Source organism: Nothobranchius furzeri, chromosome 11 (genome assembly GCF_043380555.1).
Source record: "Nothobranchius furzeri strain GRZ-AD chromosome 11, NfurGRZ-RIMD1, whole genome shotgun sequence".
In the NCBI taxonomy this organism is placed as follows: Eukaryota; Metazoa; Chordata; class Actinopteri; order Cyprinodontiformes; family Nothobranchiidae; genus Nothobranchius; species Nothobranchius furzeri.
The window spans coordinates 35208649-35230043 of NC_091751.1; the positions used below are offsets into that span (position 1 = coordinate 35208649).

At 46.5% G+C, this 21395-nt stretch overlaps 2 protein-coding genes across 2 annotated transcripts in view; both read left to right on the top strand.

Moving 5' to 3' along the window:
- LOC107383697 (inner ear-specific collagen) overlaps window positions 1-21395 on the top strand; it is a 47079-nt gene that overhangs the window by 2198 nt on the left and 23486 nt on the right. Inside the window, exon 2 of the mRNA XM_015956471.3 lies at window positions 18299-18447. The gene's annotated coding sequence lies outside the window, so the exon portion shown is untranslated. The remainder of the gene's footprint in view (window positions 1-18298; window positions 18448-21395) is intronic.
- On the top strand, window positions 15237-17552 carry dusp28 (dual specificity phosphatase 28). Its single transcript, XM_054747304.2, has one exon. The coding sequence runs from the start codon at window positions 16999-17001 to the stop codon at window positions 17380-17382; it is 384 nt and encodes a 127-aa protein (XP_054603279.1). The 5' UTR covers window positions 15237-16998; the 3' UTR covers window positions 17383-17552.

Below are 21395 nucleotides of genomic sequence, written 5' to 3' on the forward strand. Positions count from 1 at the left end.
CTCTCGTGACAATAGAAACACTCAGGTGGGACATCATACTCAGAAGGAGTATCAGAGGGTCTCTTACGTCGAACAGGGTCAGCTCTTGACCCCCAGGACCGATGAGTTAAAGCGAACTCGTCAGCTAATAGAGCAGCAGCAAAAAGAGTTGAGACCTTCTGTTCATTTAGGTACAAAACAAGTCTCTCCGGTACATGTCTTTTAAACTCCTCTATCATAATTAATTCCTTCAAGTCACTCAAGGAGTCTACCCCTGAAGCAGAACACCACTTCTCAAAAAGGACCGATTTAGCATGAGCATATTCAACAAACGTCTGGTGAGGCTGAGGTTTTAATGAGCAAAAGCGCTGACGGTAGGCCTCAGGAACGAGCTCATAAACATTTAGTACGGCTGCTTTTACACACTCATAATTTGAACTGTCCGTTAGAGACAGAGCCAAAATTACCTGAAGAGCCTTTCCTGAGAGCCTGCACTGCAAAAGTAGAGACCAAACCTCACAAGGCCACTGAAGGGTCACCGCAATCCACTCGAAAGCTAGGAAATAGCCATCCACCTCAGTCTCTCGGAAGGGCGGAAGGAGGGAGACACACTTGGAGACAAATGCGGGCGGTAATGAAGTGGCAGCCGGTGGAGACAAGGCATCTCAGGACAGTTCATGTGGAGATGAAGACGAGGGCGAAGGACGGTCAGCAGCCGTCTGGTTCGAGGAAGCGGCGGCTTCCAGAGTCCTCATCTGGAGAGCTATTTCTTGAAGACGAACCTCAGTGTCCATGCGCTTGAGCTCGATTTCATGTCAAAGAGTCCTTTCAAGAGTCTTTTCTCGTCGTCGTCGTCGTCTTCCTCCGCTTATCCGGGTCCGGGTCGCGGGGGCAGCATCCCAATTAGGGAGCTCCAGGCCGTCCTCTCCCCGGCCTTGTCCACCAGCTCCTCCGGCAGGACCCCAAGGCGTTCCCGGACCAGATTGGAGATGTAACCTCTCCAACGTGTCCTGGGTCGACCAGGGGGCCTTCTGCCGGCAGGACATGCCCGAAACACCTCCCCGGGGAGGCGTCCAGGAGGCATCCTGACCAGATGCCCAAACCACCTCAACTGGCTCCTTTCGATCCGGAGGAGCAGCGGTTCTACTCCGAGTCCCTCCCGAATGTCCGAGCTCCTCACCCTATCTCTAAGGCTGAGCCCGGCCACCCTACGGAGGAAACTCATTTCGGCCGCTTGTATCCGCGATCTCGTTCTTTCGGTCATTACCCAAAGCTCATGACCATAGGTGAGGATTGGGACGTAGATCGACCGGTAAATCGAGAGCCTGGCTTTCTGGCTCAGCTCCCTCTTCCCCACGACAGATTGGCTCAGCGTCCGCATGACTGCAGACGCCGAACCAATCCGCCTGTCGATCTCCCGATCCCTCCTACCCTCACTCGTGAACAAGACCCCGAGATACTTAAACTCCTCCACTTGAGGTAGGACCTCTCCCCCGACCCGGAGGTGGCAAGCCACCCTTTTTCGGTCGAGAACCATGGTCTCAGATTTGGAGGTGCTGATCCTCATCCCAGCCGCTTCACATTCGGCCGCGAACCTACCCAGCAAGAGCTGAAGGTCAGAGCTGGATGAAGTTAGGAGGACCACATCATCCGCAAAAAGCAGAGACGAGATTCTCCTGCCACCAAACTCGACACACTCCACACCACGGCTGCGTCTAGAAATTCTGTCCATAAAAGTGATGAACAGAACCGGTGACAAAGGGCAGCCCTGGCGGAGTCCAACCCTCACTGGGAACAGGTCCGACTTACTACCGGCTATGCGGACCAAACTCACGCTCCTCTGGTAAAGGGACTGAATGGCCCTTAACAGAAAGCCACCCACCCCATACTCCTGGAGCGTCCCCCACAGGGTGCCCCTGGGGACACGGTCATAAGCCTTCTCCAAATCCACAAAGCACATGTGGATTGGTTGGGCAAACTCCCATGCCCCCTCCATCACCCTTGCAAGGGTATAGAGCTGGTCCACAGTTCCACGGCCAGGACGAAAACCACATTGCTCCTCCTCTATCTGAGATTCAACTATCGATCGGACCCTCCTCTCCAGTACCTTGGCGTAGACCTTTCCAGGGAGGCTGAGGAGTGTGATCCCCCTATAGTTGGAACACACCCTCAGGTCACCCTTCTTAAAGATGGGGACCACCACCCCGGTCTGCCACTCCCTAGGAACTGCCCCCGATGACCACGCAATGTTGTAGAGACGTGTCAACCATGACAGCCCTACAACATCCATAGCCTTGAGATACCCAGGACGAACTTCATCCGCCCCCGGGGCTCCGCCGCTGTGTAGTTGTTTGACTACCTCAGCAACTTCTGCCCCCGAGATCGGACAGTCCATCCCCAGGCCTCCCAGCTCTGGTTCCTCCTCGGAATGCGCATTGGTGGGATTGAGGAGCTCCTCAAAGTATTCCTTCCACCGTCCGACTATAGCCTCAGTTGACGTCAGCAGCTCCCCATCCCCACTGTAAACAGTGTGAGCGAGTTGCTGCCTTCCTCTCCTGAGGCGCCGGACAGTTTGCCAGAACCTCTTTGGAGCCGATCGATAGTCTTTCTCCATGGCCTCACCAAACTCCTCCCACGCCCGAGATTTTGCCTCGGCAACTGCCACTGCTGCACCCCGCTTGGCTATCCGGTACCTGTCTGCTGCCTCCGGAGACCCACAGACCAGCCACGCCCTGTAGGCCTCCTTCTTCAGCCTGACGGCTCCCCGAACCTCTGGTGTCCACCAGCGGGTACGGGGGTTGCCACCACGACTGGCACCGGCCACCTTACGACCACAGCTAGCAACAGCCGCCTCGACAATCGCAGAGTGGAACAAGGCCCACTCGGACTCAATGTCCCCCACTGCTCTCGGGACGTGGTCAAAGCTCTGCCGGAGGTGGGAGTTGAAGACCGTCTTGACAGGTTCTTCTGCCAGGCGTTCCCAGCAGACCCTCACTATGCGTTTGGGTCTGCCAGGTCTACGCGGCATGTTCCCTTGCCATCTGATCCAACTCACCACCAGGTGGTGATCAGTTGACAGCTCCGCCCCTCTCTTCACTCGGGTGTCCAAAACATACGGCCGCAGGTCAGATGATACGACTACAAAATCTATCATCGACCTGTGACCTAGGCTGCCCTGGTACCAAGTGTACCGGTGGGCATCCTTATGTTCGAACATGGTGTTCGTTATGGCCAAACTGCGGCTTGCACAGAAGTCCAATAACAAAACACCGCTCGAGTTCAGATTAGGTGGGCCGTTCCTCCCAATCACACCCCTCCAGGTCAAGCTGTCATTGCCCACGTGAGCATTGAAGTCCCCCAGCAGGACAATGGAGTCCCCTGATGGAGCACTATCTAGCACTCGTCCCAGGGACTCCAAAAAGGGTGGGTACTCTGAACTGATATTTGGCCCATAAGCACAAACAACAGTCAGGACCCGTTCCCCGACCCAAAGGCGCAAGGAAGCTACCCTCTTGTCCCCCGGGGTAAACCCCAACACACAGGCAGAGAGTCTCGGGGCTAACAAAAAGCCAACCCCAGCCCTCCGCCTCTCACCCGGAGCAACTCCAGCAAAGTAGAGTGTCCAACCCCTCTCCAGGTCTCGGGTTCCAGAGCCAATGCAATGTGTCGAGGTGAGTCCGACTATATCTAGCCGGTACCGCTCAACCTCTGCCACAAGCTCCGGCTCCTTCCCCGCCAGCGAGGTGACGTTCCATGTCCCAAAAACTAGTTTTCTTGTCCGGGGATTGGACCGCCAAGGCTCCCGCCTTGGTCTGCCACCCGATTCACATTGCACCGGACCCTTCATGTTCCTCCTGCGGGTGGTGGGTCCACAGTTGGACGAGCCCATGTATCCGGTTCGGGCTGGGCCCGGCCGGGCCCCATGGGCGAAAGCCCGGCCACCAGGCGCTCGCTCACGGGCCCCAACCCCAGGCCTGGCTCCAGGGTGGGACCCCGGTAACCCTCCGGGCCGGGTACTCCGACTCTTAGTTTTAACCGCCATGAAAGATCCTTCGAACCGTTCTTTGTCTCACCCTTCACCTAAGACCAATTTGTCATGGGAGGCCCTACCAGGGGCACTAAGTGCCCCAGACAACATAGCTCCTAGGATCATTAGGGCACTCAAACTCCTCCACCACGATAAGGTGACGGTTCTTCAGCTTCAAACTTTATGCAAGCCAACTGCAGCTTCAGACGAGCTTCGGTAAGCGGAGTACAGGGAGGACTTGCTCCAGATGAATCAGAAGCCGGAGATGAGCACTCAGCTGAGGAAGGCGGAGCTGAAGCGAGTGTCTCCCTCTTCGGGTCGAGACGGCCTTTTTCCTCATCTGTGGGCGGCAGAGACCCACCAGGAGTTTCCAAGTAATCCACCACCAGTTGTCGTAAAGCGGCTTTAGTTAGCTGCTTTGGCAGAGGGAGACTGAAGTGGGCGGCAACCTGCTGCAGGTCGGTTTTGCGGCAACTCTCCAGCAGCCGGCGCAAAGGAGCCTCCACAAACACAGACAGGTCAAAGGTTGCCATGCTCTGACTCTAAGGGACACAAACACAATGTTAATATTTTGACACACACCTAGAAATGTCAGAGAAGGGTGGTAAATAAATATAAATCCCGGACGAGCCCCCACGTTATTACTCTCTAGGAGTGATGAGGAAGAGGGAGTAATAAAAGAAGTGTGCGGATGAAATAATAACAAAGTGCTGTGTCGCTAAAACGGAAGGTTTGATTACAAAAAGGATGCACAGAAGGGTATTTACAACAACTATATATATATATATATATATATAAAAGCTAACATATATATATATATATATATATATATATATATATATATATATATATATATATATATATATAAATGCTAACGGAACTATATACAAAGGGGAGAACGGAAAACGCCACCCCAGGAGGGGGTGAGGATAAAACAACCGAGAATAATAAGAGCTTTGCTGATAAGCAGGAAAGCTCTGGGGAGATCCAAAGTCAAGGTCAATAAACTTTCCGAAGTCGAGTTACCAAACCGTCTAATCCTAAATCCAAATCCGAAGGAGTGTGTAAACCGAAGACTAGCGAGCAAAACAAGTATTACTAAAGAGCACACGAGGAGAAGAGAATAGTATAAACTCAAGAGTCTAAACTACTCTGGACCTTCTCCCTGAATGGGAGGTGAGGTGAGCCTTTTAACTGAGTGACCAGGTGATGACTAATAGAGAACAGCTGCCATGGAAACTAGATGTGGAGGGAGCTGCAGGGGCCATCTAGTGGCGAGCGTACGTAACAGCATTTATTACACACACTTTCCGGTTGTGCAAAATGTTTTCACCAGTAAAAAAGGCACTGACAGGAGAAGACATTGTTTTGTTTTGCACCAGAGGAGGGAAGAGGAGCCAGCAATTGTACCCTAGAGCTTTAATATAAATATATTTTAATTAAAGTAGTCAGGGAAAAACTCCACTGAATAAAAAAAATAACTATTTGATAAAAAGGCTACTCACAAGCAGGTACATGTTTGATTATAACAGCTGATTTAATTAAACTTAGTTGATTATGTTGGGGTAATTAGGAGCGAGTAATTAGTAATTAATTAATTACTTTTGGATTCTTCAATAAATTCTGTAAATATGGGAATATTTACCGATGTATTAATTAATTAAGATACTCTTACGTATCTTATGGGGCACCACCCCTTTAACCGGGGAAAAATTGAATCCAAAACTCTTATCAGTCTTTCTTGAAGTCGTGGAATCCGTCAGGAGCAGAGACTTTGAATCAACACAAGAAATCTATTGGAGACATATCTGAATTTTATAACATTTAATTAAACAAGGAGATTAATAATGCAAAACAATTTGATATAATTGGAGATGTGTGTGTGTGTAATGGAGGATGTCCCCACAAACACTAAAAACACGTATGAGTGTGTGTGTGTGTGTGAATGAATCCTTCGTCCTCCCAGAGCACTAAAAACACATACGTGTGTGTGTGTGTGTGAGATGGAGGATGTATGAATGGGGCTTTGTTTTCCCAGGTGTGTGGGGAGTGTGTGTGTGTCTGATAAGGCTGACTTTCCTCTCTCAGATGCAGACAAAAGGGAATTAGCTTGCATTTAGTGGCTTAAAAATCACAGTAAAACTTAACTGTAACACTTCAAAAGTTTAGACTCTTAAACAACAAAGGTCACTCGGTAAATTATCTAATCTAAAAGAGAAGTCGACCAGCCTGGCCAGAGTTTACCGACAATAACCCAGATTAAATAAACAATAAACAAAAGATCTTACTTCACGATATATATCTATAACGTGTTTTATTACGGAAGATAGAGAAAACTGTCTGATAATTTGAAGCAAGTCACACGGTCGACTGCTTATCTTGGTCTAGAGGAGACGAGAAAAGGTAAAAGTTTAAATGAAATAAAACTTGCAGGAGATAACAGCTGATCCGGGCAAAACAAGGCGTCCCTTTGTGTTCCCTGGTCAGATGTGATTTACGCTTCTCCGTAATTTCTCCCACTGGGCTGGAAGAGAGCAAAGTTTCTTTTTGTTGTGCTGAATTTGTAACTTACAGCGTCTCTGAGAGCTGGATGGGCTCCGCTCGTTCCCAGTCAGGTCCTGATGGAGTTGGAGTTTATCAGTCAGCGATCGTTTCCTTCACCTCAGCTGGAGGAATGCAGAAAAAGTAGATTTGCTTGCTGGGTTTCCAAACCCAGCTTTTCAGCGTTCGGTGTTTGATCTGCTCACGCTGATCGGAGTATGCAATGAGCGTGTCCTTTGCACCAGTGCAACTGGTACACAAGAACAGTTAAGTTTAGTTTTTCGCTGAAACTTATAGTTTTTGAGCTGGTTGTTGTGGTGACATCATCACCTTGCTTCCCTATGCAAAGCATCATGGGAAATGAAGTGTCTCTGGTGCTGATGTTATTATCTGCTTTTTCAGAGCAATTTAAGCACAGTCTTTTTGGAGAAAATCACTGCATAGTAATTTCCTCATGAGGGCATACCCTCAACAGTTAGATAAAAAAATAAAACTCCTGTGGTTTAAAGGACAGAATAGAAAAGTAGACATTTCCAAATCACTCTTCGTCACAATAACGCTTTAGAAACCTTCCAGCAGGTATTTATCTAACACAAATATGTAGGCTATGTAGGACTGCAGTTGTTTTCTTCTTCCGGCTCTTGGAGATTACAGACGCTTTTTTTCCTCCTCTCCTCCCTATCTTATCCCCAAGGCTTTTTGTCTGTCTTTGGGTGTATGGAGCTTCTACATTTTTTCTGGAAACTGGAAATTATTACAAATGGACCTGGTCAGCTGGTCACTCAACTCGATTGACAAAATTTTCTCAACGATGAGAGCGGAAGAAGAGGCTCTCGGGTGCCCCTCTTGGACAGATCCAGTTGGGCACATCATGGACTCCTGGAAACAGTGGAACCTGATTTGCCTATCTCAGCTGTCTGTAGAGGATTCTGAAGATGTCTGGATATTCGTGGCATTGGTGTCAGGATTCCTGCTCTTTGGCCTTGGAGGTTACCTGACTTACCAAAAAAATTAATGAGCTGTCGAGGAATATTGGCTCAATCCCAGAGCTCAGAGATGGATTGCACCGCGCTGTGAATTCAAAGACTCCTATAATTGTGGAGATGAGTGGTAAGCTTGGAACTTTGGCTGAGATTCATGCGTTGACACAAAAGATGGATGTGATCAAGGAGCGAGTGGACGAATCAGCACGGATTGGGATAGATTAATCTACGCCATTATTAGATTTTGAGAGGTTGAGGACCAGCGGAACTCTAAGACAGAGAAGAAATTATCTTTTTCTGGTCCCAAAACAATTTCTTATCTGCATCTGGTGCCCTTAAGCCTGTGAGGCTGAAACGAATACCCCCCCAGAAGAAATGTGGAATACTGCCATCGCCATGGCAACTCTGTCTCCCTTTCCCGGCCTGGGTGGGACTGTGAGCTGTGAAGGCCGCTGAATCGTTCCAGGAGTCACTTTGCTCTGTAAACCCAACAACCTCCCACCCCTTTCCAGACTGAGGTGAAGAGCGCTGCTTATTGCGGCTGCTGCTGATGACGTGTGAAGAATCCCAAAACCCTACCACCCCACCTAGTGGACACTTCTGTTGTGTAATGTCTGAAGTCTGTTGCATTTCTGTCTGGTGTTTTTTTGCATAGCAAATGTAACATGATGGAGGTGCTATTCCACCGAAGGTTATTTACCCTCTCTCCACAGATGCCTCTGACACAGAACTAATCTGCATGAGACTGCCTCAAGGTCATGCATTTGCTTCTAAACTGCTTCTTTCCAGCTCAAGAGAATAATGAAGAAAAGGACTCTCTTTAATAAATCAAAGAACTCTATTTTTAATAAAGCTAATCAAACAAAGTGTTAGTCAATAATAAGATGTGACCAATCTGTGAAATCAAAACATTAATTACTTTATTACAATCCTATAGAATATAATAAGTAATATACCTTTAAATGTTTCCACTAGAGACTGATCTCGCGTAGCGTTAAGAGATGACACATTGCTTTTACTGATCCAATCAGAATCTGCCAGATCTGACGGAGGTGTGGTTTTGGTGGTGCTTGGTAAATCTGTCATCTTTTCATTCAACCATAAACCAAAACATCCAAAGTATAAAACCATGCTCACGTCATCTTTAACGCCAGTTCAAAGCGTTCAAGAGAAGTTGACGGAGTGGCCAATCCGTAACTCGCCTCTTCAGCCGAAAGAACCAACGACAAGCTGGATAACCCTGTTACCGTTCCACCTGCTGCAACGGTGCCTTTCAGAATAAAAGCTGAACCATCACGACCCCGTTTTGGGTCTTGTTTGATGCCAATAAACTGTTGTGACCCGGAAGTATCTCAAGACTGGTGGTCGGCTGCCGTGGCTGTTTCTACAAGCTTCGGCTCCACAAAGGTCCAAGTTGGACCTTTACACCTCCTGATCTAGACGGGGACTTCCACAAGGGTGCGTAGACCGACAGAATGGTGTATTATGTGTTTATGAATCTCCTAACCAAAGCTTAGCGCAAAGACATTACCTTCACTTCCCACCAGAACTAATCGTTTCTTCAAATTTGCTGGTTCTGAGCAACATTCCACACTACACCATTCCCCGTCTCATTCACCTTAGTTACACTATACATTTAGTGATAAAGTTAGTCTAGTTTTAATTTGTTTAGTAATAAATCTTTAAACTTTTAAAACTTGACTCTGTCTTCTGTTGTCTCTGAGTTAATACGAAGTGGCTACATAATCCCTGCAATAAAAAGTTCCAATCTTCTGGTTAAAAGTACCCACATGTTGATTTCATATTTACTATGGAATCTTATGTCTTATGGCTCATGAAATAACATGTAAATTAAACCATTACAGAATGGCGAGCCATTGCCAGATATTTGTACAATTTAACACTTCTTGCTCATTCTGAGACATTTTTAAACAGTAAAACACTTAAAACGGATGTTTCTGGTTGAAAACTGGACAATCTCGTAATTCTCCACTAGAGTGCAGCATCTCCATTTAAAGTTAAAAGGGGATGTGACACTGTTCACCTCCCACAAGGAGGCACTGATTCATCTCTTCAACTAAGGCTGACGTCATCTCAAGCTATGTTGGAGCTTCTAGCAAAGAACAGGGTTATTTTTCCTGCTGTCATCTTTAATGTAAATACATGTTTATATGTCTTTTCTGAGTGTTTCGTGACACTGTGTATTTTCTTGTGTACGGAGATAAAAGAATTTCTCCACCGTAAGTTCGCTTCCCGATTGCCGTTTGATCACCGGTAAATCAGCCCGTAGCCTGACCAGCATTGAATTGCGACAGTCTTGTAGGCTTTTAAAACGGAAGAACGTCACTGCAGCACGAATTGCACATGCTAATTAGTCTGAAATATCAACACAAATGAGTCAAGGACGTTCGGGTATTCGGACTGGTCAGTTTAACAACAGAATTAGACCGCAAAGTCCTGGTCAGCTGACAGGCTCCGCTAGCTTAGCACGCTCAGCTGCTAAAGGTTAGCTCTCGATTTCGGCAAAAACGGTGTAGCTACCCGCAGCTGAAAATCGATTGACACAGCGCTCCTGTGTCTTAATATTCGCTACCCACAAAGGGACAAACTCCGACATCGTTCGAGTTGATTTAGCGGCGTTTTTAAAATTTCAGTGTGAGAAACGGACTTTTGGTTAGCCATTTATGCTAACCGTCAGTTGGAAGTACAGCGCATGAGCACACATGCCGCCATCTTTCCTGGTAAGCCCACACAACCTCTCGATCAGCCATCTTGGTACGGTCAGCCGAGTGACATCTCTGGGTCATTACTGAAACTGTTCATTCTAAACACTGCAATTTCTCCTGTAACAAAGCTCATTTACATCCAACCAGTAAGCAGGGGTTTCCTATTCAGCTTCCATTAATTTTATAACAAATTAAAGGATCTGTTACTATACAATGGCTTCAGAAATAATCATTTGACTTCTCTCATTTTCCAGATGAAAAGTGAATTTCAACTGCATAGTTCACAGATGCAAATGCTATTTTTCCAGTGGAAAAATGAAACGAAGACCCAGCTAAATATGCAACTTTCTGAAATGAAAAATATGCAACTTGCTGAAATGAAAAACATGCAGATGCAGCTTTTAAATCTGCAACAGGAAGTCACAAAAGTCCAAGTTATTGGAGATGCCTCCCACTTGGGAGGGGCTCTAACCCTGTGCTCTGCTAATTTGCCTCCAGATAAGATGGAAAGTAAGTGGCGACTAACCATTGGCTACAGGCAACTCAACAAACAGGTTCCCTTGTCTAGGTGGCCAATGGCGCGCCTAGAAAAGGAACCCCCAAAAGTGAAAGATGCTAAATACTTCTCCACCCTTGACATTGCATCTGGATTCTGAACAATTCCTGTCCATAAATCTGACCGACACAAACTAGCCTTCTCCTTTGCCAACCGCCAGTACACCTTCACTCTGTGTCCTTTTGGTTATTCCAACTCACCAGCTGAGTTCAACATCTTCTTGGACAAAGCCTGCCCTGATGCTCGAGAGCAAGGTACCCTCATCTATGTCGACGACATTCCTGTTCATAAGCATACCTTGGATGACCACCTATCCAAGCTGGACCATGTCATGGGTCAGCCCGCAGCTGCTGGTGCAAAGATTTCTCTCGCCAAAGGTCAGTGGTGCAGGTCACAGGTTCAGTTTGTTGCCCTCCTTGTGGGACCACAGGGAGTGCAGCCTCAACTTGGCAGAATTCAAGGTGTGGCCACCATCAGGGGCTGCGTTAGGCCCGGCTACTTGGGCTGAAGCCCCGGATCTTTCATGATAAGCCCCGGATCTAAATCGCGGAAGTAACATGCAGTACCAAAGTCACACAGAGAGGGCGCAGCTGGCAGTAGTTTGTAAAGTCCCATTTAGTCGTCACACACACAGGTGTGTGGTGAAATTTATTCTCCGATTTTGACCCATCCCCTGAGTTGCAGACACGCCGCGCTCGGGAACTATTTGGTGGTTTAATCCCCCAATCCAACCCCAATCCAATGCTGAGTGTCAAGCAGGGAGGCATTGGGTCCCATTTTTCTCAAAATCTTTGGTATGACCCGACCAGGAGTCGAACCCCTGATCTCCCGATCTCAGGGCAGACACTCTACCACTAGGCTACTTAGTCAGTATACAGTTCACCTGAGACTGAAGAGAAGCCCTTCAGCAGCTGGCTTCTGCAGTCTCTGTCTGAAACGCATGAGTGAAGATGGATATAAGGACGTTTTTTTAGACCAAAAGTACAACGACAGAACCCCAGCTCTGATGAGACTGGTGTTGACTCAGGTTTGTGAGTCTTATTTGAAAATATTTGTTGTGCTGCTGGTTTGCCTAAAGTTAGCTTACTATCAGGTAAAGTTGTTGGAGAAAGAAAGGTAATATTCACCATCATCTCACACTAAACACTAACAGGAACAATACTCTGCCCTGAATATGCTGAATATGTAGCTTCAGATTAAACATTATGTGGTACAAGACAAATATATATGATGTTGACTAGTGCGTGTCACGTGTGTGCGCGCATGCGTGTGTGTGCGCGCGCGTGTGTGTGTTAAGCCCCGGATCTTCTTCAGTCCTAAATCCGCCCCTGGCCACCATCACACCTCCTACGAAGGTCTCTGAACTTTGGAGCTTCCTAGGGATGTGCAACTACTCGCGCCAGTTTGTAGAACACTACGCTGAGGTAGCGAGACCTCTGACTAATCTACTGAAGAAGCATGTGCCTTTCGAGTGGACTGAGCAGCAGCAACAGGCCATGGATGACCTGAAGGCTGCGTTATGCTCAGCTCTGTGCTTGGCGCTCCCCGATTGTGACAAGGACTTCCACCTTGAGGTCGGTTTCTCATCTTACTGTTTGAGTGCCAGTCTCTACCAAGTATATGACTGCGACAGGCGTGTTGTAGCCTATGCTGGTGTGGCAAGGTGGATAAACGAGGGCCCGGGCGGGATTCGATCCCCAGACTCCCGGGTGAGAGTCATACATTCTGACCAGTCAGCCAAAGGGACATCCCCTTGGCCAAGTAGCCAGGGCGCATGATCAATCGGGACATTGTGACAGGATGCTCACACGGTCACATCTTCCCCCCTCTTTCCACAAGCACGTCCTCGTGCCCCCGCGCAGGGTGCCACAAACTTCACATCCATGGACCTACTTGACAGTACTACATGGATCCTGCCAACAACGCCAAATGTGGCAAGGTGGATAAACGAGGGCCCGGGTGGGATTCGATCCCCAGACTCCCGGGTGAGAGTCATACACTCTAACCAGTCAGCCAAAGGGACATCCCCTTGGCCAAGTAGCCAGGGCGCATGATCAATCGGGACATTGTGACAGGATGCTCACACTGTCTCACTGGTAAGCTCTTGTCCAGTCCTGAGTTAAAGTACTCTGGCTGTGAAAAAGCTTTGCTTTCCACCATGCGGGCGGTGAAACACTTTTCTAGCTACATCGTTGGACAGAAAATCATCATTGAAACTTAGCACCAGCCAGTGACCTTCCTTAACAGTCAGCGCATCAGAGGTGGTGTGGTGACCAATGCGTGAATCGCGTCATGGCCGCTGGCCCTTCAAAGCTTCAACATCGAAGTATGCTACGCCCAGAACCGTCGTAGCCCTCTTGGCATGGGTTTGGCTGCGTGCCAACACTGCTCAGACGACGCTGTCACATCAGTCCCGCCAGCTAGCCCTCCTCAGACTCTTCTAAACCGCAACCACCACTACTTCGATTAGGGCTGCTCAATTAATCGAATTTTAATCACGATTACGATCTGAGTTTTGAACGATTATAAAAAACAAAACAAGCCGATTATTTGCTCCTCCCGCCTGCGCTGCCCCGAGTTGCAAATGAAGCGCTCCTCACAGTGTTGCCAACTTAGCGACTTTGACGCTATTTCTAGCAGCTTTTCAGACCCCCTTCTTGACTTTTTAACTTAAAAGTATCTAGTGAACACCTCAGAAACATCTCTGGTAACCCTTAGCTACTTTCTGGATAACTATCGTCGACGTTTCCTGCAGGTTAGCTAAACACTCCGCCTGCTCTCCGGACCGTTCTTCAGGACATTAGGAAAGGGAATGATGTAGTGATGTGTCAGTCGCTTAAGAAACAGCTCTCGGAGCCGGCTCCTTGTTGGAGCAACCAGAGTGAGTGACACACACACCGCACCTGTGGACTCCTGAGCCACTAAAAACGGCTAAATGTGCGCGTGCTGCGCGCTAAACACACGTGCAGCTAGCCCCGATTGCTGTGAGAGCAGGTTGGGGGGTGGGGGGTGCAGCTGTGGTTGGGACAATTATTACATTAACTGATGGACTTGTAAATAAATAGTTTATAAATAAGATAGAAATAACTTCCTCACGCTGATAAATAATAACTAATCTCTCTGAGGACACGGTGCTAGTGCACTCTCCTACAGCACCTTGACATGACTGAATACGTATTATGCAACATTTTGTGAACATCAATTTATTTGCATGTATTTGTTATGAATGCCACAGTATAATTCTTCCTGTCAGTATTTGCAAGATATTGGTATTTGGGTCTGTACTGGTTAGACTTACATGAGTTAAACCAAGGTCTATAGCCCTTGGGTCATAGACTATGAGCTATAAGTATATTGGTCTTTTTATACTGGGAATCAGGAGTTCTTTTAGTGATCATCTTGTTTCTTATTTTCGTCCTGATTGTGCCCTGAGCAGTTTTATGACTGAATAAAAACAAATGAAATCAACATAAATTGAAAAATCGTCCTAAATAATCGTGATCTCAATTTCAGTCACCATAATCGTGATTATTATTTTTGCCATAATCGAGCAGCCCTAACTTCGATCAGTCTCTCTGTGTGGACTTGCCGACCGTGTACGTCGATGGCAGTTCTTTTCGACACGGTGCGGCACCTAGGTCAGGCGTGGGTGTCGTCTGGTTGAATGCTGACCAGAAGGACTCCCTATGTTACTGGTTGGGTCCTAAGACCTCACAGTTTGCAGAGGTGGCTGAGATCTTGATAGTACTACAACTCACTGTGGACCGTGGTATCCGTGAGCTGGTGATTTGCACTGACTCAGACTACGCGCGTCTCAGTTTCATTTGTCATCTACTGTCTTGGAAGAGTAATGGGTTCCAAACCTCTAACCGGAAGCCAATTAAACATCAGGACCTCTTAATGTCTTGTGACGCCCTAGTGACGTCACATGACATGCACATTTATTGGCGTAAAGTCAAAGGACATTCTCGTGCACCCGGAACTGATAAGGACCTGAACGACCTTGCAGACTCTCTTGCCAAACAAGGCGCGGCCGATGGTACTCCATGGGCCTTCAACCCCTTGTGGCTTCCTGAGGAGGTGTCTTCTCGGTCTGACCCACCCCGCGTGTGTGTCGTGTCTCGAGCTCAGGCCGCTAACGCGTCCACCTCCAAACCATCCGAGGGTGTTGTGTCCGTTCAACCTGTCTTTTCTGGTAACGATCGTCAGTCTTCAGTCGCAGGACCCTGCTATAAGCAGGATGATCCTGTACCTTTCTGATCCTACATCTCATCTGCCTTCTTCCGCCGAGCTTGACTCCGTTCCTGAGCTCCGTGCACTCTTTCGTGTTCGGGTCACGCTGAGAATGGTTGAAGGGTTGCTGATGCACGCCTCCAAGCCTCCTTTGCCACCTGTTCTCGTGACGCCACAGTCACTACGGGGGGCATGATCACGCAAGCTCATGACTCTCCCTCCGCCGGACACAAAGGTGTCAAGGCCACGTTCGGTGCTCTGAGCCAGGTTGCTTATTGGCCGGGGATGCGTTGCGACGTCTCAGATCATGTCCAGCGTTGTTTGGTTTGTTGTCTGTTTCAGCCATCCAACCCCGCACACAGAGCTCCCCTACAGAGAAAGGGACCGTCCACACCGTGGTCGGACTTGCAATTCGATTGGGTGGGGCCTCTAACCAGGTCCAGCAGGGGTAATAAATACATCTTGACCGTGACCTGTGCATTCACCAAGTGGGTTGAATGTCTACCAGCACCTAATGACACGGCGAGAACTACAGCTATTCTCTTGATGAATCACATCTTCACCCGGTTCGGTCTTCCCACTCGGGTTGACTCGGACAGATGTACTCACTTCACCTCTGAAGCCCTGTGGAGGGTAACTCTGAAGTGCCTTTTTTTTACTCCACCTGATCCAATCCTCATGTAAACCCCTCTGTTCTCTATTAAGGTAGCGCGTCTCGGGTTGCGAATGACCACAGTCATCAATTCTTGTCATGTGTCTTTGCCTATGTATGTCCTATATCAGAATTGTGTGTACTGAAACTCTAATTTCCCTCTGGGATTAATAAAGTATTTTTGAATTTGAATTGAATTGAATTGGTATACTATTTTACACTTTTCTACCATGAATGTAATACTAGCTAAATAAGACCGTAAACGTGATGGCTGCTGATAGGTTTTTTCTGTATTTAATGTTCCTTTTTGAGTCCTGGAGAAGGTCTCAGCACATTCTTTCTTTCCTTTCCAGTATTTTGACTGTGCAAATACACCTCTGTAGGCCCGCTGATATCTCTGGAATGCGGTATCCTAGGAGACGAGCCTGTAACTCTAACTCGAGAAGGCCCCGCGTTCTTCGTCCTGGGTTTCAATAAAACTGCTGTGGAACTGAGTAAGGGTAGAGAGATAATGGCGGAGCTCCGGTAGGGGTTGTGCCAGCGTCTTCTCTCCGATGTTCTGGTAACACAGCGTAAAATGAACTAACTCCCCTCTGTGTTTGTGCTTATTTCAGGTTCAAGGGTTAAGGAAACTAAAAATAACCTAACAGCTGCATCTATTTTACAGCCTAACATCACTTTATAGTCTACACAGGGCCTTTGCATCATCCTACCTCTGAAAAGCAGCAACTGGACTTTCTTTGCCAAACCCAACAGGAAAAGCAGGTCACATGAAGGATTCTGCAGGTCAGTCCGTTTGTCCGTGAGGCGTTCAAGGACTCTTCATCCTGCTGGTTCACTCAGTATCAGCTGTTTCCAGGGTGGACTAACATACCAGCTGGTGACCAAAACCAGCAGGATCAGCTGAGGCGAAACTCAAACATCTTATTTTCCCACCAGTCTGTGAACTCATCACCACTCATCCTGTATTTATACCAGATCTCAGGTTTTCTTCCAGAATCAGTTTTCTAGTTGATCAGAAACACGTTTACCGTTTTTACCGTTGTGTCATCGGTGCATCTTTATTATTACCATTATTATGTATCGTCTGTGACACACCGGGTCATGTGGTATCAAACATAATTCATAATGTCCTTATTTCAGTTTCTGACATCAAAACTGTTAGGAAAAAGACTTTAGTTAAGTTTTAATTCTTTTGCAACAACGAAGAACTCGACAACTTATCTTTTTACGTCTGTCACTCTTCTCTGACAGGTATCTACGGAGCCTGTGAGGGCCATTCCTCTCTGTGACCAACCAGGATGTTGCAGCTGTGTAAAGTCACCAGCTCCCTGTTCATCAGCAACGCCCGCTCTGCCTGCAGCACCGAACTGCTCCAGCAGGAGGCGGTGACACTCTGCATCAACATATCCAGGCAGCAGCCGTTTCCCTCCTCCAGCGTCACCAAGCTGCAGATCCCGGTCTACGACGACCCCAGCGAGGACCTTTACAGCCACTTCGACCACTGCGCTGACGCCATCCAGAAGGAGGCCAGTCGGGGAGGACGCAGCCTCGTCTACTGCAAGAACGGACGCAGCCGCTCGGCGACCATCTGCATCGCCTTCCTGATGAAGCATCACAAAGTCAGCCTGACTGAAGCCGTGCAGGTCGGGTTCCCACCGGTCTCCTCCACCAGGCCCCGTTAACCACCACATAGTGTTAACCCTACTTTGAAGAGCCCCAGAGGTCAAACCACAAAGACCTTCTGCCCCCTTGTGGCCATGATTGACTTAACAACAATAAACAAGCCACATTTAATTTTCCTTTCAAAGCTGTTTTCAATAAAAAAGATATTATGAAGTCAGGAGGAAAAATACTGACCTAGAAGTATTTGTTTACCTTCTCGGGCTGAAAACCAGTTTTGTTGTTTGCTTCAGAAACAAAAACATCTTTCAGTTTAAAAGGGTCAGATTTAGAGACAGTCATAATCCCTATATTTTTACCTTTCAGGGCTTCCGTAGGGCAGACTCAAGGTGGGGGGAAGGTAACCTTAAACCTCCTAATGGATACGTTAAGTTTTCGACCACCTCTAGTGTCTTTGTTCCATAGGTTCTTGTATTCTTTAAGTAAACATTAGTTTCTGCATCCCATAATTACACACAAATAAATAAATAATCCTCAGGTGAGTGGGAGGAGCCTGGCTGGCAGCTGGAGGTTAGGTTACGGCACTAAAATAAATCAGACTCATGACTTCCTTTTTCAGCCGTCAGCAGACTCGTCAGATGTGATGACGGCTTCATTTCCTCAGGTTTTCATTTTCCAAGGTGTCTTTGAGCCAGAACAGGAGCCTCTGTGGGACAAAATACATGCTGATGCATTCAAACACAAACAGGAGAAAGGAGGATTTAAGAAACGAGATAAAACACAAATCTAAATCATCATAAATCTATGTAAGCCCACAGTCATAAAACAGAATAGCCGATCTTCTCATTGCAGGAGCTTCTTTCTTCATTATTTAGATGTCATTTTTGGTTCTGAGCGGCTCGTTCTCCAGGAGGAGCCAGAAACCCAAACAGCTCAGACTTTATTCTAACTTTGATGTTTTATTTTATTTCCTCTCAGAGAGTGAAGACGGCTCGTCACGTGATCGACCCGAACCCCGGCTTCATGTCTCAGCTCCGGAGGTACGAGGAGGTGCTGAAGAGGAGGCGACGAGAGTTCTCAGAGCTCTGATCGATCCAGAACGACCCCTAAAGCCTCGCTGACTCCAGGTCAGACAAGCACAAAGATTCACAAACAGATTCGTTCTTTAAACATAAATTATTTTACAGGAAAATTACAGATTTAAAAGGGAGAAAAACCTGAAAAAATCAGATAAAAATGCATTTTTTATTTTAAATGAAGTTTTTTTAAGAGCTTGAAGCTGATGCGTTTGCTGTGCCGTGTTCGACCACTAGAAGGCCACCAGGGCTCAGCTTCACCATAAACTAGAACATTTTTATAATTTTATTTTAAATTCAAATCTTTAATTCTTGTTTTAGTTTTGACTCAAAACTAAAACAAATATCAGATTTGCTCCAAATTCTAGATTATTTTTAAAACCTGGAGATTTTTTAGTCACATAATTTTGATCAGCAGTCCTACACATGATCTTCAGGTTTCCTCTGAAGTTCCTCCTAAAGCAGAAGAAATTATTCTTTCTGTTTCCCAACAGGAAAAAATCAGTTTCTGAATCAAACACAAAAACATTTTCTAATCCTTCTTTTGTCTGTTTAATCTGAGCAGAGCTTTAATCAGAATAAAGAAATAAATCCTCCAAAACGACAGATTTAATCAAACGAGGTGAAAAATCATTGATGTCATCAAAGTATGACTCATTCTTGTGTTTTTATTCTGTTTTACAAATGAAACTCAGATTAACAGGAAGTTGTGAAATAATCCTAATCTCTATCGGAGTGAGTTTAAAGCTCCAGAACAGCTGATGTTTGTCTGTTACTGAATGTTTTTTTTTAAAATCTTAGGTGTTTCTGCTAACAGAAACCAGGTTGTAACTCAGGCCCTGTCCACACGTAGCCAGGGATCTGCCAAAACGTAGATATTTTTCTACGTTTTGGCCTGTCATCCACACAAAACGGAGTTTTTTCACACAAAAACGGATCTTTTTAAAAACTCCGGCCAAAGTGAAGATCTGCGTTTTCTCCGTTTTGGGTGTCTGCGTGTGGACGGACAAAACCGGAGTTTTAAGGTCCGCAACGTCACTTTCCGCGACAAAAAATGCTGACATCACGTGTGCGACCTGTGTTTACACTAGCCGACAGCATGGATGCCCTCAGAGCTGCGCTCGATTTATCAATTGTCCAAGCGCTTTTTGCTTGTTTGTTTTTGCAAGCGGAATTACTGCTCCTTGCGGAAGACCACAGATGAAGGACGAGGTTAAGAACGGGGGAAGTACTGCCGCCTACAGGTCTGGCATGTCCTTAACAACGTATTTATCCGGGTACGTGTGGACAGTTTTGTTTTAAAACGCGGTGGTGTGGATGCAAGTTTTTGGAGGGGCGGATATTCGTTTAAAAAAAACCCGGCTACGTGTGGACTAGGCCGAGAGACATGTTTATGAGTCAGCCTCACCTGTGTCTGAGTGAGAGGCTCCTCCCCTTTAAGAGACCGCCCACCTGTTATTGACCTTCAGGTAATGAAAGAAAAACGTAAATGCTCATGATGGTCTGTGAGCTTTTTTATTAATAATAAAGAAAAAGTTGCAGGATGAAATGTTTCTTTAACTGTGTTTGTTTGTTTGTTTGTTTGTTTTGGGCACTGCGTTTTCTGATGAGTCTGATTTAAATGTGTTTGTCTTCAGATTTAGAGAATAAAATAATATTTCTGTCACAAAAACCAGCGACTCTTGTTTACAGTTGAACTTCTGTGGTTAGCTGCTAAAGCTAAACACTGGCGTGATGTTATTTATTTATTTGGTTTAAGTTTATTTATCCAGGTAAACCTTTCTCCTTTACAAACACAATGTGTGTGTGATCAGTGAGCCTCCCGACCTCGTTTGGAGTAACGCGCAGAAACCATGAAGAGTTTCGTTGGTTTAAAGAAAATATGTTTACCAGCATTTTTATTCATGTTAAATAAACACATAGTTCACGGTTTATTATTTATTATAAAGTTAAATAATCTGATGGAATAAAAGTAAAACGACAAAGTCTTATAACAGTGGAAATGATGTGAGATACCAGTGTGTGAGTGTGTGCATGTGTGTGTGTGTTTGTGTATGTGTGTGCGTGCATACTGGTTGGACTGGTGCCAAGCTGGTACTTTCCAGAAATGGCAACAAAGTAGTCAGTATCAAGTTACTTTGCCACATAAGTAACTTAAAGTAACTGTTCTGTCAAAGTAAGTTGGTCTATCTAAAAGTGATTTGACCAAGGCTTATTTAGGTCTAAGTACTAAGTACTAGGCCTGTGTACTTTTACCATAACTTAACTAGGGACACTTACTTCGATAGTACTTCAGTACTTGGGAGTCATCAGTGTGAGCTGTGTGTCGGTTTTGTATCTCAGTTTCCACAAGTTGATTTAAAAGGTGTTAGAGGACTCTGTTTTCATGAGTCAGTCCAGTGTCAGTGGAGGTTTAATCTAAACTCGGCTTAAGGCGGATGCCAGGCGGGGATTAGCTGAATAATTCACAACAATCCATCTTTTTGAATTTGAGCCCAAGCTTACGGCTTGTGTACCTCCGGAGTCTCTCTGTACCTTTCTGTGTTTAATCACCAACAGAAAAAGAGCAACAGCTGGTGATTAAATGTTAGACATACTAGGGGTTGAATGAACTAGTCGACTTCACGGCTCTATAGTGACTTTTTATGCCTGTCATCGACTAGTCGCTGTCACATGATAATGACTGACAAGATGCAGTCCTCGGAAAAGACAGCAGGTGATGAGCCCCTGCGTCGGAAGGCGGAGGCGACGCGCTGTGCCAGAGTGTCGGTACTGACACCGGCGGTAAAACGGACATTTAACCAAACTGTGACCTTTTCCCTCTTGCAATTTAACCTTCCCCTCACCCCCATCCTAATCTTAACCAGTTTGTGCATGCAAAGCTCTGATCGTTGACGTGCTCCAGACATTGCGTCCTGAGCACCGCCAAATCAGGTGTCACCACCTCAAAAACAAATTAAACACGCGATCGTTCATGTCGGCTCATTTCCTTTCATGTT

What these genes read in the sequence shown, in the direction of transcription:
- dusp28 (XM_054747304.2), top strand. Translation starts at nt 16,999, where the DNA reads ATGTTGCAGCTGTGTAAAGTCACCAGCTCCCTGTTCATCAGCAACGCC.